Below are 17,216 nucleotides of genomic sequence, written 5' to 3' on the forward strand. Positions count from 1 at the left end.
CTTCTCTCCTCCGCCACACTCGCCCATACTTCACTTCCGCCACACTACTTAGTTGTCCCCGCCCCCACGTCCCAAGAGTGTGCAGCCTGTAGAGCAGAGTCGGCAGATTCAGACATTTTGATCCGTTTCGTAATATAACAAAAAACGACGAAAATATTCAAATAAATGCAACGCCTGCTCCAACACACCGTGCGCAATTTGTGCATGCGTAAACATTATTTTTATTTCAACTTTAAACTATCATATTTCCGTTTTTACTTGGTGTATCAACATAAAACAAAAACTGTCATGGAGTTTCAAGTCCGCACTTTCCAGAGAAGTTGACGGTAGCGCTCTACGGGGTTTCGTTTTCGTGCAGTGACGTCATAAACTAGTCACGTGATTTGATCACGCCGGCGTGATCGCGGACCGCAGACTAAGACACGCCACGTGGTCGGAAATCAGGGGCTGCAGGGTGGAGTTTGACCATATGGTACACATCGCATATGTTCCAGAAGCTGGATCTTTCCAAGCAGACAGACAACCATGGATTTTATGACAGATCGGGACGTGCAAAAGGTGAGCATGACATTAAAAAGGTACAGAAGTTACAGGTGAGCTGTAGTTAACCAACATCCTGCACTTTATTGTACTTCTATTTACTCATGCACATGCCGTATTCAAGCAGTGATGTATGTAACTCAATATAAACACGTTTTCTGGTCTGTGGCATCATATTCTTGTAATATTTCATCGTTTATATTCATGTAGTTTATATGACCGCTCATTCCAGGCTGATTACATAACATGCGGCAGCCGCAAGTGGCCTGTGTAAAGTCTGCACTAGCAAATGCTTGTTTATTCTTATTGTGTAATGCACCAGATGTGCCTTCACCATGTTAGATTGAGGCATGGAGGAGCAGGATACAACCAAGAAAAAATAAATAAATAAAACTGAGTTATTTTTCTGTGTTGTTTTCCCCTTTTATTTCTATAATTCAGATGTGTAAATTCTGTACATTTCACCCTTAACTGGATTTAAATTTGAAAAAACAAACAATGAAATGAAATGAGTGAAATATTCAGACCCTAGGCTCCATGTTTTTATAGCCATACTATTTTACCACATGGATTCAAATTCAAAGGCTGTACATTTGATCCTTAATTTGATGTCAATTTGAGAACGCCTCTTTGTGTGAAAAAAGTGGAAATACACATAAAAGAAAACCGCTGAGGATGTGTCTCGACTCCTCAGTGATAGCTTTGGCTCTGTGAATGGTTGATACCGACCCAGCAGCACCTTCCTCCCTCTTTATAGTACATGGAGGATGGATATGTGGTTCTGGATGGGCTGCTGACCTCCCAGGAGTGTGACGAGCTGAGGCAAAGGATGACAGAGATAGTGGATGAGATGGACGTCCCGATGCACTGCCGCATCACCTTTTCCACCTATCACGACGAGCAGCTCAAAACACAGGTGACGTAATGTGCAGCTCAGTGGGAGATGAGTCTTAAACAGTGTCAGTGACTCACAGTTTCATCCCATATTATTTCTTTCACATGCTTTCCATCATACTGCACTTACAGATGCAGGTAAGGTCCCCATTGATGTTAATTAAAGGAATACTTCACCCCACAAACGATTATTTGTACACCAGTTACTCAACTCTTGTTATGATGAATTTGTGAAGAAAACTTTGTTCGAAAGGTCAAAAGGTTAACATAGGTCATCTGATCTAGCAGGAACGATTGCATTACAGAGGGTAGAGGCACACCACACTGACACTGACTACACTGCTGACATATGCTGTTGTTGTGGCGTGCCTCTGATGAATGAAGAATCCAAATTCTGAGAAAATTCTTCACAAATTAAAGACAGAGGGGTCTGCATTTAAGGACGACAAAACATTATCAAAACACTATAATCCAATTCTCATGTATCCAGTCATAAGCTCAGTACTTCATAAACAGACAGCCCAGTCTGACGGAGAACTGAGCTTAAAGTTAAACTTCTCTGTGTTCTCTTCAAAGCCAGACTTCACTGACAAAAACAGCAATTTTACCTCAATGAACATGGTAGTTGCTGGTCTAAGACTGCCTCGATCAGTTAGTTTGTTTGTGTTATTGTGTGACTGCTGAATCCGAACTAACCCTTCATAACACCAAAAGACCAAACACACTAAGTGATCAAGGCAGTGGTAGATGAGTATCTCTGGTGCTCAATGAGGTAAAATTACTGTTTTTGTCAATGGAGTCTGGCATAGAGAAGTTTTATTCTTAGTTCAGTTCCCCGTTGGAAAGTGTTGTCTGTTTGGGAAGTACTGAGCATACCGTGGGATAAATGAGGCTTGAGCCCTTTAAACACAGGGATTGCGCAATAGTGCTACTACGAAGTCCCTTCTTTTTGCTGCCTTTGATTTTTTACACAAAACCAAACAAAGGCAGCATCATACCTTTCCCTAGTGTGATTTTAGATAGCATGCCGGTATCCCCCAAGCAAGAGGCGTGGCGGGCGTGACGTAATACAACAGCATTTGCCTCTAGCATGACACATAACATACAATAACAATGTCATAACATGGCAATAACAGTCATTTACCACCACGTTATATGGCGGTTGATCTCGTCCTCTGCTCCCAGACCTTGGTGTCTCCCCATCAGCTGCTGTTCTACTTCAGTAAGTGAGCTGCTAACTGCTGCTAGCTGCCTTTTAAATCTTCCTGTGTTGTGTCTATAGACTGTATATGAATATATATATGTCGCACACATACTACATCATCAAAAAGTCAAACCCATCCATGTGCTCGTCTTGCCCGCTGTCGCTTATGCGCAGATGTTAATTCGGTGCTGCTCCTACCTCTGCTACTGCCTTAAAGGCGAGACAACTGCACCCCCTCATTCTGCGATTATAGCAAATATAAAGCACAGCGTGGCATTTCCACCTTGAACAGGCAATGTAACGGAGGTTTGGATTACACTGCACAAAATGTGTGAGAGTTTGACAAAGTTGTCTTCACAGATTCACCTTAACACAGGGTCTTTAACCGATACACAATTGGTCATTTCGGGGGGGAAGTATTCCTTTTAATTGCAAGATGTCAGTGTTTTCCTGTCATGATCAGGCTCATGGAGACTGTAGGTACATTAGCACACCAATGATTCACAGTGTTTTACCTTTGAACCTCACTGGCCTTCCTTTCAGACTAATAGCAAACGCTTAAGTCAACAGTGTAGTCCCTCTGTAATGCAGTCGTTCAGATGACTTATATTAACCTTTGACCCACAGGGAAATGCTGACTATTTCATCACCAGTGGAGACAAGATTCGCTTTTTCTTTGAGAAAGGAGTTTTTGATGACAAGGGTGAGCTTTATAGAGATTCCCTCGAGCCTGCCCGTTAAAGTTTAATATTAAATTAGACTGATAAAGCATCTCTTGTCTTGCAGGGGAATTTATCGTACCAAGACAGCGATCGCTAAATAAAGTCGGACATGGTAAGATTTCTAATCAGATCCTCTGAAACATCATGAGCAAATGACTAATTCCAGTTTTTGTCTTGTAGCACTGCATGCCTATGAGCCATTGTACAAAAAGGTTACACATTCACACAAAATCCAGGTGAGTGAGCTGTTGAACAATGTCAGAGACTGATGTACTGAGTCACAGAATAACCAGCTCTTACATTAAAAGATAACTTTGGTATTTTTCACCTGGACCCTATTTTCCCATGTTTTTTGTGTCTAAATGACTAATGGAGACAACAGTTTCTGAAACTAGTCTAGTCTTGAGGGAGAGAGCTTCAGCCAGCAGCTGTGAAACAGGCTCCAATATAACTAGTCGGGACATGTTTGCCAATTGTCAATTTATGTCAACTGAAAGTGTTTTTGTCATTGACAGGCTCAGGTTGTTATTCTAAAATCACTATCACCAAATCCACCAAACTCCATCTAAATAAATGTGTGTGTATAGAGCCACATATTTTTCCATCTAACTGTGTGATTTGGGGTTTATTTCAACCAAACCAGAGGGTGATTGTTGAAACAGTGTTAAAATGGTCCAAGACCATGATAAAATTAGATTATTTTCTCACAGTATTATGGAAAGGACCCTACAGAGATAGACCTTCTTGTCAAAGAGTGAGACCCTTTTTTTTCACCAGAAACTGTCCCAAAATCACCATCGCCAAATTCACCACATTCCATTTAAATAAACAGTAATTTTACCATCATAAAACATACCTCATTCAAAGTCAACAAAAGAAAATAACACTCACAAAAAATGTCTTGGTTCGTCTTAACACTATTCATCAACTCTGGTTTGATTGTACTAAACCCTTATTTCACCCAGTAAGAGTAAACTTTTGGGTAAACAAATAGATATGTCTCTGTAGGGATCCTTTCCATGATGTTGTCAGACACTTAGTATAACAATCTGAGCCTGTCAGTGGCAAAAACAAAGAGTGCATTCTGAATCGCATACTTTTTCTTTTTACTTTTATTAGGTACCGCAGCTGCTCTTAAAAAGTATGTACTATTGCATGCAGTATGCACACAATCAGGACATACTACTTTCTCATAACATTACACCCTGAACTTTGACCCTCTTGCTTTTACAGTACAGGCCAAAAGTTTGGACACACCTTCTCATTCAATGCGTTTTCTTTATTTTCATGACTATTTACATTGTAGATTCTCACTGAAGGCATCAAAACTATGAATGAACACATGTGGAGTTATGTACTTAACAAAAAAAGGTGAAATAACTGAAAACATGTTTTTATATTCTAGTTTCTTCAAAATAGCCACCCTTTGCTCTGATTACTGCTTTGCACACTCTTGGCATTCTCTCCATGAGCTTCAAGAGGTAGTCACCTGAAATGGTTTCCACTTCACAGGTGTGCCTTATCAGGGTTAATTAGTGGAATTTCTTGCTTTATCAATGGGGTTGGGACCATCAGTTGTGTTGTGCAGAAGTCAGGTTAATACACAGCCGACAGCCCTATTGGACAACTGTTAAAATTCATATTATGGCAAGAACCAATCAGCTAACTAAAGAAAAACGAGTGGCCATCATTACTTTAAGAAATGAAGGTCAGTCAGTCTGGAAAATTGCAAAAACTTTAAATAAGTCCCCAAGTGGAGTCGCAAAAACCATCAAGCGCTACAACGAAACTGGCACACATGAGGACCGACCCAGGAAAGGAAGACCAAGAGTCACCTCTGCTTCTGAGGATAAGTTCATCCAAGTCACCAGCCTCAGAAATTGCAAGTTAACAGCAGCTCAGATCAGAGACCAGATGAATGCCACACAGAGTTCTAGCAGCAGACCCATCTCTAGAACAACTGTTAAGAGGAGACTGCGCGAATCAGGCCTTCATGGTCAAATAGCTGCTAGGAAACCACTGCTAAGGAGAGGCAACAAGCAGAAGAGATTTGTTTGGGCCAAGAAACACAAGGAATGGACATTAGACCAGTGGAAATCTGTGCTTTGGTCTGATGAGTCCAAATTTGAGATCTTTGGTTCCAACCGCCGTGTCTTTGTGAGACGCAGAAAAGGTGAATGGATGGATTCCACATGCCTGGTTCACACTGTGAAGCATGGAGGAGGAGGTGTGATGGTGTGGGGGTGTTTTGCTGGTGACACTGTTGGGGATTTATTCAAAATTGAAGGCACACTGAACCAGCATGGCTACCACAGCATCCTGCAGCGACATGCCATCCCATCCGGTTTGCGTTTAGTTGGACGATCATTTATTTTTCAACAGGACAATGACCCCAAACACATCTCCAGGCTGTGTAAGGGCTATTTGACCAAGAAGGAGAGTGATGGAGTGCTGCGGCAGATGACCTGGCCTCCACAGTCACCGGACCTGAACCCAATCCAGATGGTTTGGGGTGAGCTGGACCGCAGAGTGAAGGCAAAGGGGCCAACAAGTGCTAAACACCTCTGGGAACTCCTTCAAGACTGTTGGAAAACCATTTCAGGTGACTACCTCTTGAAGCTCATCGAGAGAACGCCAAGAGTGTGCAAAGCAGTAATCAGAGCAAAGGGTGGCTATTTTGAAGAAACTAGAATATAAAACATGTTTTCAGTTATTTCACCTTTTTTTGTTAAGTACATAACTCCACATGTGTTCATTCATAGTTTTGATGCCTTCAGTGAGAATCTACAATGTAAATAGTCATGAAAATAAAGAAAACGCATTGAATGAGAAGGTGTGTCCAAACTTTTGGCCTGTACTGTATATCTCATGGAGTTCACCTGAGCTCGTCTGCTGTTACTTTGCAGTGTGTGTAGTTTAACTTTAAAGTGATAACTGCAGAGATTGTAGATTCTAACATTATATTTGAGACAGTGAAATTACATCTGCAGTTGTCTGTCAGTTATTTTTTACAGTTATGTCCTTTTGTTGTTTGTAATATTTATGATTATTTTCGTAAATAAGGGTACTTAATCAATTAATATTGTTATTATTATTATTACTGTTTGACTGGTTATTAGTTACTTGAATAGGCTGTCATCCGTCATTGCAACTTCTGACAGCTGTCATCTCTCTGTGGCTCAGTCGATGGCTTGCATACTACAAAATTTGATGGAATGTAGTAGAACATCCTGGTATTTTTGGCATACTGCATTTGACCTACTATGTATCGGGACATACTAAGTCTCTTTCTGGCATACTGTATTGTATGGTAGTATGGGTAGTGGAATGCACAGAAACACTTTTAGTGGACATAAATTGACAGTGTATACATGTCTAAGTGGTTACATTGCAGCTTGTTTTCCTGCTGCTGGCTGCAGATGTATCGCTCAACACTGGACCAAGTTCAGAAACTGTTGTTCCCACCAGTCGCTTAGGCACAAAAACATGGGAAAATGGAGTCCATATTAAAACAAATACTTAACTTACCATTTAATTGTTGTTCTCTTAGGGCATAGCGAAGAAGCTGGGTCTTGTAAGTCCTGTGATACTGCAGAGCATGTTCATTTTTAAGGTAAAGTCTGTCTATCTATGACATGCCTTGTGTTGTCAGATGGTGCTGTATGGGAAGTTCAAACTAAGATATAATTTTTTCTCTCTGTCTCCTCCAGCAACCAGGGATTGGTGGAGAAGGTAATGAAAACTAAATTGATTTAAAAAATATATATACAGATATGTGTATGTGAAAGTAATGCAGTAAACATTCTTTCCATAAAAACTATTTTTTTTATTTATTTATTTATTTTTTTTTTTAGTGACACCACATCAAGACGCCACATTTCTGTACACGGAGCCCTTGGGCAGAGTTATGGGGCTGTGGATTGCCCTGGAAGATGCCACTGTTAACAACGGCTGCCTCTGGTTTATCCCAGGGTCACAGAACAGTAAGCTCACTGTATAACTAACCTTAAACTGTTGCATCCAGCCACTATTTTGTTTCTCCATCATACTGTGTTATTTGTTTTGTCCAATCATTTTACATGTTACGTTCCATTCCACACCTTTCCTCAGGTGGTATTTCTCGGCGTATGGTGCGTACCCCAAAGGGCACCTATCCCCTGACGGACTTTGTCGGTCGAGAACAGGCTTACGATGACGAGAAGTTCGTTGCTGCACCAGTTAAAAAAGGTAATTTGCTTGTGTCTTTAAATCTAAGTGGGCAAACTGATTGAAGAAATAGTATTTATGATGTTTAAGGTAATAGTTTGACAGATTTGGAAATTAGTTCATTCACTTTCCTTTCTTGTCAATAATGTGGGGCATCCAGATAAGAAATTGTCCTGCACATAAATACCTTGTTGTCAGAAACGTTGTTGTTGTTGTTTTTTGTACAATTTAAAAACAAGATAAGACATGATATTTAGTGAGCTTTAGAGGTGCTGACTGACTTTTAGTTACCTTTGAACAAAGCCAGGCACACTGTTTCTCCCTGTTTCCGGTCTGTGTGCTAAGCTAAGCTAACTGGCTGCTGGCTACTTCATATTTACTGTATATGTGTGAGAGTGGTGTTGATCTTCTCAACCATCTCGGCATGAAAAAGGAAAAAAAATTTTTTTACTAAAATATAAAACTCTTCCTTGAATGAATCAACTTAATCTACAAAAGTGATTTTGTTAATTGATCAAATATTTAAGTAATAAATTGAATGTCAGTGTGTTTTTGACAGTTGGTCAGACAAAACAAGCCATTACTTAGTTAACACTTTATAGACGTAGGAATGTGTTACATCAAGCAAAGCCGTGAGAGTAGGTCAGCTGTTGAACATTTCGACTCATTGACTGCTCTGTTTTCAGGTGGTGTCGTCCTGATCCACGGGGAGGTGGTGCATCGCAGTCATGAAAACACCTCAGAGGACTCTCGCCACGTCTACACCTTCCACATGATGGAGAGCAAGGACACGCGCTGGAGCCCCGACAATTGGTGAGAGTTTATTCGAGTTGGGTGGCTTTGTGGTGTTTCTTTTTTTCCATTTCTTTAATCAGGTGTTTCCAGCAGATGGTTTTTACAATCCTACCTCGTGAAAAGTTGAGTTCATTAGCAAAAAAACACACCCTTGCTTAGTTCAACACAGTTATCCTTACACATATCGTCACTTGGTCTGTTATGACCAGTAGCTTATGGTAGCTAATGTTAAGTAACAGTAACTGTAGATATTTCTGTGTAACTGAATATTAGTCTGCTACTACTCTATTTGTGCTGCTGTCAGTTGTGGAAGAAGAACTCTGAGCATTTACTTAAGTAAATTTATCAATAACACAGCTTTGAAATACACTGTTTTAAGTAAAACTCATGCATTCAGAATTTTACCTAAATTGCCAAAGAAATGAGGAGCATTTTTGGAATAGACGTTCATTGTTCTTTTGTCATACTGTATTATACTTGGACAAAACCCCAGACAATCTCATAACTCACGACAAATACCTTTACAAAGTACTTTTGGCAGCGAGCAAGAAAGCCATCACATGAAATTGGCTACAGGCAAGCCCCCCTTCAAAGGACGACTGGATTGCTGGCACTGCATGGAGAAAATTACCTTTTCTTTAAGATCACGACTTGATTAATATATAAAATATTGGAAAAAATGGACTGTACACACAAAGGGATGTAACCAATTGAGTGGTCAGTTTTTGCAGTAGCCCAGTATGGCTGTGCATGCATCTGTGTATCCCACTGCTTAGCGCATCACTGCCACTCTGCACTGCACTCATACAGCAGTTACCCCTGATACTGGGATGGTGTTGTTGCATCCACCCTCCAGATCCTCCTGCTAACACCATTAGCTCTGTCAGCACTGTTACCTTTGTCTAATGCTGTTTTTGGGGTTAGCACTGTGAGCTGCTAGTCCTCCTCCATGTTGAGAACGTTATGCAGACAACTCGCCTGCTCTGATTTTCGCATAGAGCCCCTTACAAATTAAAATATACTTACAGTGAAAAAAGTGAAAGTACTCATTAAGCAGAATGGTCCATTTTGGAATCACATATAATTTAGTAGATTATAATCATTGATCAATAACTGTACTTAACATTTAAATGTTGCAGCTGGTAAAGGTGGGGCCAACTGTAAGTACTGTATACTGCTGTGTAGCTTGATCTATACTAATATATCATACTTGTTGATCTACAAATGATTTGCTTATTTGTAGATATTATTCTGTATTCAGAATTTGTAACATAGCTAGTGACTAAATTCATCAAATAAATGTAGCAGAGTTAAGAGTACAATATTTCTCTCTGAAATGTAGAGGAATAGAACTAGCATAAAATAAAATCACTTAAGTAAAAAACAATTATTTTAAAATTGTACTTAAGTAAGTGTACTTAGTTACTTTCCATCACTGGCTGTTGTAACACTGTTATGACATATCACAGAAACATTTCACAAAAGTAGAATAAGATGTAAACTACGGTTGGAAATTAACTGTTTCCCCCAAAATTTGCGAGCCACTCAAATGGTTTCCATTGTGTTTGGCTGGTGAGTGAGGCAAATCTAGCAGCCACTTGCATATTTTACTAGCATTTGGCTGGGAGCTGCTGCTTATTACTAACCCTGTCAAAACACCCTGAGACATGTCTGTTGTATTGTGCTTGTGGTCCAGTTTTCATAGCTCTCAGTCAGGTAGCATATAGACTCACAAGTCAGTCTTTAGACGCTTTGCTTAACTAAAGATTGATGACTTTCTCCCTGATTTTGTGTTTAGATGGGCGGATACAATTTCAGAGTTTAAAAAAACTCCCTACATTGCAGAACCAATAGTAAATCTGCAGGGCGGTCCTTCGGTGGCTCGCTGAACTCTTGTGCTTGTAAACATAGTCCGACTAGAAACACGTGTAGCGGTACAAAATGGCCCAAGTCGCTGTAAGTCCTTCATTTCCACAATCTTGTGGACTGAGCACACGTTTGATAAAACGGAGTTAAATCTCTCGGCATCCATTTTCAAGCTCTCTGTGTGTTTGCGCACATTTCAGGGAGGGCATGTCCTTTTCAAAAATGCAAGAGGCGTTGCTTTGTTGCCGGCCATTTTTGCCGGTGTGTTAAACACACTTTAGAAAGGAGTGTCCCCAGACTATCAGAAGGCGGAGATCTCTGATTGTCTGGTGGCAAGACTAGGTAGCATAAGGATGTTGACTTTAAATGAATAGTGTAAGATTTAGGGGGATTCAGTGGCATCTAGTGGTGAGGACTGCACATTACAACCAGTCGGAACTTTTCCAATGTGCCAAACGTGAACTACTGATAATGATTCCATCAGTGATCGTTGTTCAGGAGATTTTTACCATTGGCCGAATTATCCACAGAGGTCTCTTCCTCTCCAAAACAAACAGACCAGGTGATTAAAACTGGTAAAAACAATGAATAAAGCTGTTTGACATTACAAATCAGTGTTTCTTCAATGCTGTTTGGCATGTTTGAGATGGGCCGCTAGCACAGCACCTGCTTATGTGTGCACTTTTTTTCTCTGATAAAGTAAGGTCCAGACGTTCTGGTGGTTTTTACTGAGAGCTGAGTTATCTGCAGAGGTTTTCTTCTATCCAAAACAAACAGACCCAATGATTTAAACCAGTAAAAACATGAAACAAAGCAGTTTCACATTAAAAAAACAACAACTAGTTTCTAACTACAGTGGTGCATGCAAAAAAGGAATGGTCCTATCTAGAGCCAGTGTTTGGTTTGTCCATTCTGGGCTACTGTAGAAACATGGCTGTGCTACATGGCAATGACTGGCTCCCTATCCTATGTAGATATAAACAGCTCATTTTAAGGTAGCGGAAACACGTTTCTCATTTTCGGTGATTAATGTAATGGGATAAAGATAAAATGCTAAAATGTATTCTAACAGCAGCACAAACATAACACAACAATACATATCTATAAATTTAGCTAACATTAGCCACCATAAGCTAATGGTCATACCATACAAAGAATAGCTGTGGCACCCTGTGTTGAGTTAGGAGTGTGTTTTATTGCTTATGAACTCAATTTTTAATTTGTAAGGGGCTGTTCTTTATTTATCAGAGGAGAGGGGTGGCTGGGGGATGACTAAGTGTTGTATTGTACTTTGACCCTCCTTGAAGCTACAAATATTTTTCCTGAAGCCTCCCTGAGTGACTGGGGGAACAATACATGACCCTCCCTCTACCATAAATTTGTTCTTAGAGTTTCAAATTTACCTTATTTTTGTTGATTAGTCAGTACAAACAGCTTATTTTGGCAAAATTTGAAATGAGATGTATGATAAAGTGATTTTGATGATATCACTATTTTAAGCTCAGATTTGGTTATGTTTTTATTCTGACAGAGGCTTTTGTCGCACATGACATGTCCAAGGACTGTCGGAAATTTGAAAATACAAAAATTATTTCTGTTTTTACAGTTTCTGGCTATGATCAATTCTGTCATTTTGGCCATTTTTAAAAATCTGCTGTAAATTCAGTACAACCATTTAAAGTTGTATGTCTCTCCCCTCAGCCAAAAATAAAAAACTCTCCCCAGTGCATAATTTTTTTTTTTTTTTTTTTTACATGCCTCCCCCTTTTTGCACCACCCTCTCCCCCCTCATAAGTAAGCAACAATCCCTAATAGGACAATGTGTTATGTCTCACAAAGACTCATGTTGCCATGTTTCCATCTCTTTGGTCTTTAAAGGTTGCAACCCACTGAAGAACTCCCTTTCCCACCTCTCTACACTAAATAAAGGATCTTTTTGTCCACTTGGTGCTGCAGCTCATGGAAAGACACAAGATCCTTTCTTTCCTGAAGAAGAACCAACATGTATGAACTATTTTAAACACAGAAAATGTGCTGCCAATTTGTAACGGCTTGTTTTATATCCTGTATGACATCATGTATTTTTCTGAGCTACACATAGACTGCACCAAAGTCATTACTGGATAAATGATGACCAATCCACATTTTAATGAAGGTATCAATGTTTGTAAATGTGAGTTTTTAATAGACTGGAAAACTAATCTGATTAAACATTTTAAGCTTTTTGATCAACTTCCTACGGAAACTTCACAATGCATCTGATGTTTAGGTCTACTTTTATTCAGCAACTTCTCATCAACATTGTCACCAACCAACAATATTCTTGATTAAGGTCATTTCTTTCACATTTGTGTCAAGACAAGATGGTGGATTCCTATTCTTACAGACAACAGTAAGCATTTTTATTTTCAAGTATGTTCATGTTAAGATGCAACTTAAATGAAAAACAACTGAAATGTGTGTATGAATCATTTTCCACCACAACATCCAAACCTCTTATTAATTTTAAAACCAAACTGAGAAACCAAAGGGTTGAGGTTTGTTTTCCATCACTCAGTCAGTCACACAGGTCCTGCTTCTCTGTCCTCAAATCAGTATTAAACAAACGGACTAAAACAGCAGGCCTATCAGTTTTATCTTTCCTCTCCGATGCGCTCAACATGCAATATTACATTTTTAAAAATGTAAGAATGATGGCAAAAACAACATACTAATAGGAACATGCTAATAAACTGTTACAACAACATAAAAAAAACACTGAGATCTTTTCCAGATGAACACAAACTGTAAGGCTGTTAATTAATTCATGCTGAAATCAAGTTTCAGGTTATAAACTGCCCTCATCTAAGAATGATGAGGGGAAACCTGACGACATCTGAGGATATTTCTACAAAGCAAATATAAAATAAAACTGACAAATTGCTGCAAAAAGAAAGTTGCTAAAAAGGAAAGGGCCTTTGTTCATAATCTTGGCCCGGAGTGTATCTATAGACTCCGGAAATATGTGGGGTTTGAAGGCTCAGTACCACAAGGAAATGTATATATTAAGTTTACCTTTAAGGGGTCCCATCGAACCTCAGACAAAAATATACTGTAGAATACCGTACTTACATGTTACAGTACTAAATTTCACATTAGTGTCATGCAAGAGCATAGTGAGTTTCTGCCATATTGAAGTATAAATCAGCCCTTTTAAAGAAGAGTCGGAGGGGCCGTCATGCTTTCATCTACAATAGTAGGTAATGTGTGATAGAAAATATACTTCTCTAGGCAAATATTTTCAGCAGTGAGTCCTTCATGTTGCCATCCGAAAAGCAAATTAATCTAATAACAAAAATGTTGATTAAGAAAAAGACATATCAATAAGCTAACTTGAAATAATGTTCTTCAAAGGCAATACAAAGGTGTGTATCCATCTACAAAAAAGGGTTCTCATTGGTGATCAGAATGTGCCATATAGCAGCATCTGTGCTGTCCAGCAGTGTTTAAAAGGACATTTTTCCATTTTGCTACTCCCTGTTGCATAATTTTTGAGCTGTTGGTGTCGAGTGCCTGGTGCTCAGGACGTTGACATGCTGAGAAACCAAACCACACACCGCCGCCGCCGCTCAAAATACTCAAAAAATATTTACCAGCTTTTACTAAGATTTCTTGTGAACTTATTCTGAAATGTTTCATTCCTCAAAGCAACAGATGCTGAAATGACTTGTGATCTGAGGGCCACAGACTCTAATGTCATGCTAACATCACATCTGCTGCCACATAAAGTAAGGAGCACATTTTATTTAGTGTCTCACTGGTGTGTTGACTTAACGATTACTCAGCTTGATTAAGCTGTCAGCTCTTTCCTTGTGCTGATCAGTCCACTGATTCCTACAGAGAATTCTCTTAGTTCTACTATCACATGTTTTGATTTTTCTTACACTTTCTCCAAATTCAAATCAATTCAAATCTTTCTTCCCCCTAGAAAGAGCTGAGGACAGTGGGAGGGATCTGTTTTTGTTTGTGCCATCTGTCCAGTCAAAGCAACAGCAGGATGAAGAGGTAGAGAGGGAGTAGGAGGTTGTCTATTTGAGAGGTGTACGCTTCCAGCATGGCCACCAGAGTGATGGAGCCAACAATCCATGAGTAGGTGGAGTTCAGATTGATGCTTCCATCAAAGATGAGAAACATGGCCACAGCGATGATCTGGGCGAACACAGAGGTTGCAGTCCCCTCCATGGTTTTCTTAGTGCCAGGCCAACGGATCTCCCCCATGGTGCTGCCGAACACAGATGCCACGGTGTCTCCGACCCCCACGGCCAGCACACCTGCGTAAGGCACAAGACCCCCTGCACCGGGAAGTACCCCCTTAGGGGCACAGGGCCCGGGGAACAGCCATATGGGCAGGGACATGCCTAGCAACAGGTAAACGTGGGTCAGGATAAGAGGCCCAGAGTCCCTCTCATCCAGGAACAAGGTGAGCAGCTGCCTGAGCAGCTGACCCAACGGCCTGATCCGGAAGTAACGCACGTACTCCAGGAACAAGAAAACCGCCAAGCAACCCACAGACGCCACGTGAAGCAGCTGCCTGTCGTATATCAGTCCTGGAACATATGTGGCCACTACAATCAGATGGAAGTACTTCCTGACAACAGTCGAGGCCTGGTGCTTCTTGGAGCCTGACTGGCGCTGGTAGTTCTGGTGTAGCACAACACAAGTGGCCACAACAGCTAAAAACACCCAGTACCCCAAAAGACAAAGTCTTCTGTCATTTAACGTGACAAAGTCCAGCAGCCACATGATGGGGTGCCGACCGATGAACAGGGAGAGCCACGGCATGAGGATACCCAGACCCAGAACGGCTGTCATCATGTGAAAGAAAAGTGATGACACCCAGGTCTCAGACTCCATGAAGCAGAAGAGCAGGGCAAAGAAAACACCGAGCAACAGTGAGCCCACCACTACCACCGGCAGGAAGTAGTTCACTGGATCACCTTTGACCTCTGCCAGGTTCAGGGAGCGCTTGATGAGCTGGTTGACGATGAAACTGATTCCTCCGACAATGAGGAGTGCCTCTCCAGGTGTGAAGCAGCGTGGCAGCAGGTAAAGCACGATCAGGCAGAGATAGACAAAGATCAGCAGCACCTCTAGGACCTCGATGACCTCAGACACCGTCAGCGTCTGTTTTGTCGTGTAGAGAATTGCACTGCCGGCCATGCCTGCAATGACACAAGTGTTGGTGGGTACAGGTCTAGTGATGCCCAGCGCAATCAGGGAGAGAAACAGAGCCAGCATCATGCCTGTGATGGTGACCACCATGGAGAAGCGCTCAAAGTAGACATTCCCTGAGGCAGAGCACTTTTCTTTCAGCGCCAGGCCCAGCAAAGGCATCACCATGGAGGCTGGGACGATGCCGCTGTTCGCCGCAGGACGGAACTGGAACACGGCGCCCCCCGACCTGAGCAGACGGTCCCATTTGTGCTGTACGTAGAAAGCCTGGATGAAGAGGGCTATGCTGCACCAGGAGTGCTGGTTCCAGACCACCATGTGGACACACAGCACCACAGCCAGAACTACAGAGGACTCCACGTACACTGGGTTGATCTGCATGGCTGCAGGGTGGAGGCTCGCAGGGGAGGGAGGAGGGTTGATCTGAACAGATGGTCTGCAACAATGAAGGCCTTCTTCTGTCACTTCCTCTCTCTGGCACACTTCATCCTTTGGCAGCCACTTTTCACTTGCTAGGGATGTCTAGAAAAAAGGGGGAAATGAAATCAGTCAGGTTTCTATTCAAACAGAAATCACCACTAAATAGAATAATAAAAATAATTTACTGAGTTTAGTAATTGTGAGTCTGAGTGCACTGAGTCCATGAGTCATCTTAGCTTATCCTGACAGTGAACCTTGCTCCTGCTTTATCTGCTTTCAGTCATGAACTATGGCCACACTGAACACTCACCAAGTCAGTGTGAAATCCACCCAACTATCCCAGCACGTGAATGAGACCCCAGGAGACATGCATGCCCTCTCTACATCAGCTGCAACCTTTTGTTCCCGTTCAAGGGGGGGTGTAGATTGGACAGAGTTTTCACTGGGCTGAATCAGCTGTGAAGGTTGTGTTGACACATGGCCGTCACATCTTGACGAATAAATAATATGTTAAAGAAAACTGTCACATCCATGCTAATAGAGCCCAGTGAGGCCAGCTACCCCTCACCAAAGTGTCAACGCGTCCCATGTACAAGCCAAGGATGCTGCAACCTCGGACAGCATCAAGCTAGCGGTGAAATACAGCTGAGTTATCACAACGCCACACACAGCAAACTGCTGGAGGAGCGGGAATTAAACCCAAGGTCACAAAGACAAGCGTACGTACCACATATGTGCAGTGTTATCTGGACGGCAGAGCGATGTGAAATGAATAGGTGACGTCCTTTTTTAGCTGATTTCTTTCCTTTGTCAGCTGTCGCTTCTCACACCCAGTAGGAGGGGGCCATATTTGACAGCCGGGTCACGTGGTCCAACCGTAAAAATATCTCTTAAAGGCGTGGCTTACATTTTTTTATTTATTTATTTATATATTTTTGATATATTATTATACTATTGCGTCGCATACTACTACTGCATATTTAATTTAATTTAATTTTTATTTATTTATTTATTTTTAGCTACACCGTTACTTGCATTATAGCCAGTGGTGGAAGAGGTACTCAGATTTTACGTAGAAGAAATAATATCACAGTGTAGAAATACTCTGTTACAAGCAAAAAGTAAAGTTAAAGTACAAAACTATTAGCATAACAATATACTTAAACTACTATAAGTAAAAATTCTTATTTTGCAAAATGGCCCATTTCAGAATAATATATATTATTAGGGTTTAATTACTGATGCATTCGTGTGTTCATCGCTTTAATTTTGCAGCTGGTAAATGTGGAGCTAGTTTAAATGTACTTATATATATTTTGTAAATACTGCTGGGTAGCTTGCAAATCATCAGCTACCCA

General features: G+C 41.0%; 2 protein-coding genes across 3 annotated transcripts; one reads left to right on the forward strand and one right to left on the reverse strand.

Annotated features, from left to right (window-relative positions):
• Window positions 1–402: 402 nt before the first annotated feature.
• On the forward strand, window positions 403–12,844 carry phyhd1 (phytanoyl-CoA dioxygenase domain containing 1). Of its 2 annotated transcripts, none has more exons than XM_033646865.2 (11): window positions 403–558; window positions 1,298–1,456; window positions 3,266–3,341; window positions 3,425–3,472; window positions 3,541–3,596; window positions 6,911–6,973; window positions 7,071–7,092; window positions 7,215–7,343; window positions 7,471–7,587; window positions 8,253–8,379; window positions 12,106–12,844. In XM_033646865.2, exons 1-11 carry the CDS (start codon window positions 526–528, stop codon window positions 12,152–12,154), a joined length of 879 nt encoding a protein of 292 aa, XP_033502756.1. In that variant the 5' UTR covers window positions 403–525; the 3' UTR covers window positions 12,155–12,844. The 2 variants fall into 2 exon arrangements, with proteins under 2 accessions (XP_033502756.1, XP_078018165.1); XM_078162039.1 differs by having other exon boundaries at window positions 460–558; window positions 1,235–1,456.
• dolk (dolichol kinase) lies at window positions 12,488–16,718 on the reverse strand. The gene is made up of 2 exons (XM_033646863.2): window positions 16,586–16,718; window positions 12,488–15,960 (listed from the first exon to the last, which is right to left on the reverse strand). The coding sequence occupies exon 2, from the start codon at window positions 15,817–15,819 to the stop codon at window positions 14,248–14,250; it is 1,572 nt and encodes a 523-aa protein (XP_033502754.1). The 5' UTR covers window positions 15,820–15,960; window positions 16,586–16,718; the 3' UTR covers window positions 12,488–14,247.
• Between the last annotated feature and the right edge of the window lie 498 nt (window positions 16,719–17,216).

Source organism: Epinephelus lanceolatus, chromosome 19 (assembly GCF_041903045.1).
Source record: "Epinephelus lanceolatus isolate andai-2023 chromosome 19, ASM4190304v1, whole genome shotgun sequence".
Taxonomy (NCBI): domain Eukaryota; kingdom Metazoa; phylum Chordata; class Actinopteri; order Perciformes; family Serranidae; genus Epinephelus; species Epinephelus lanceolatus.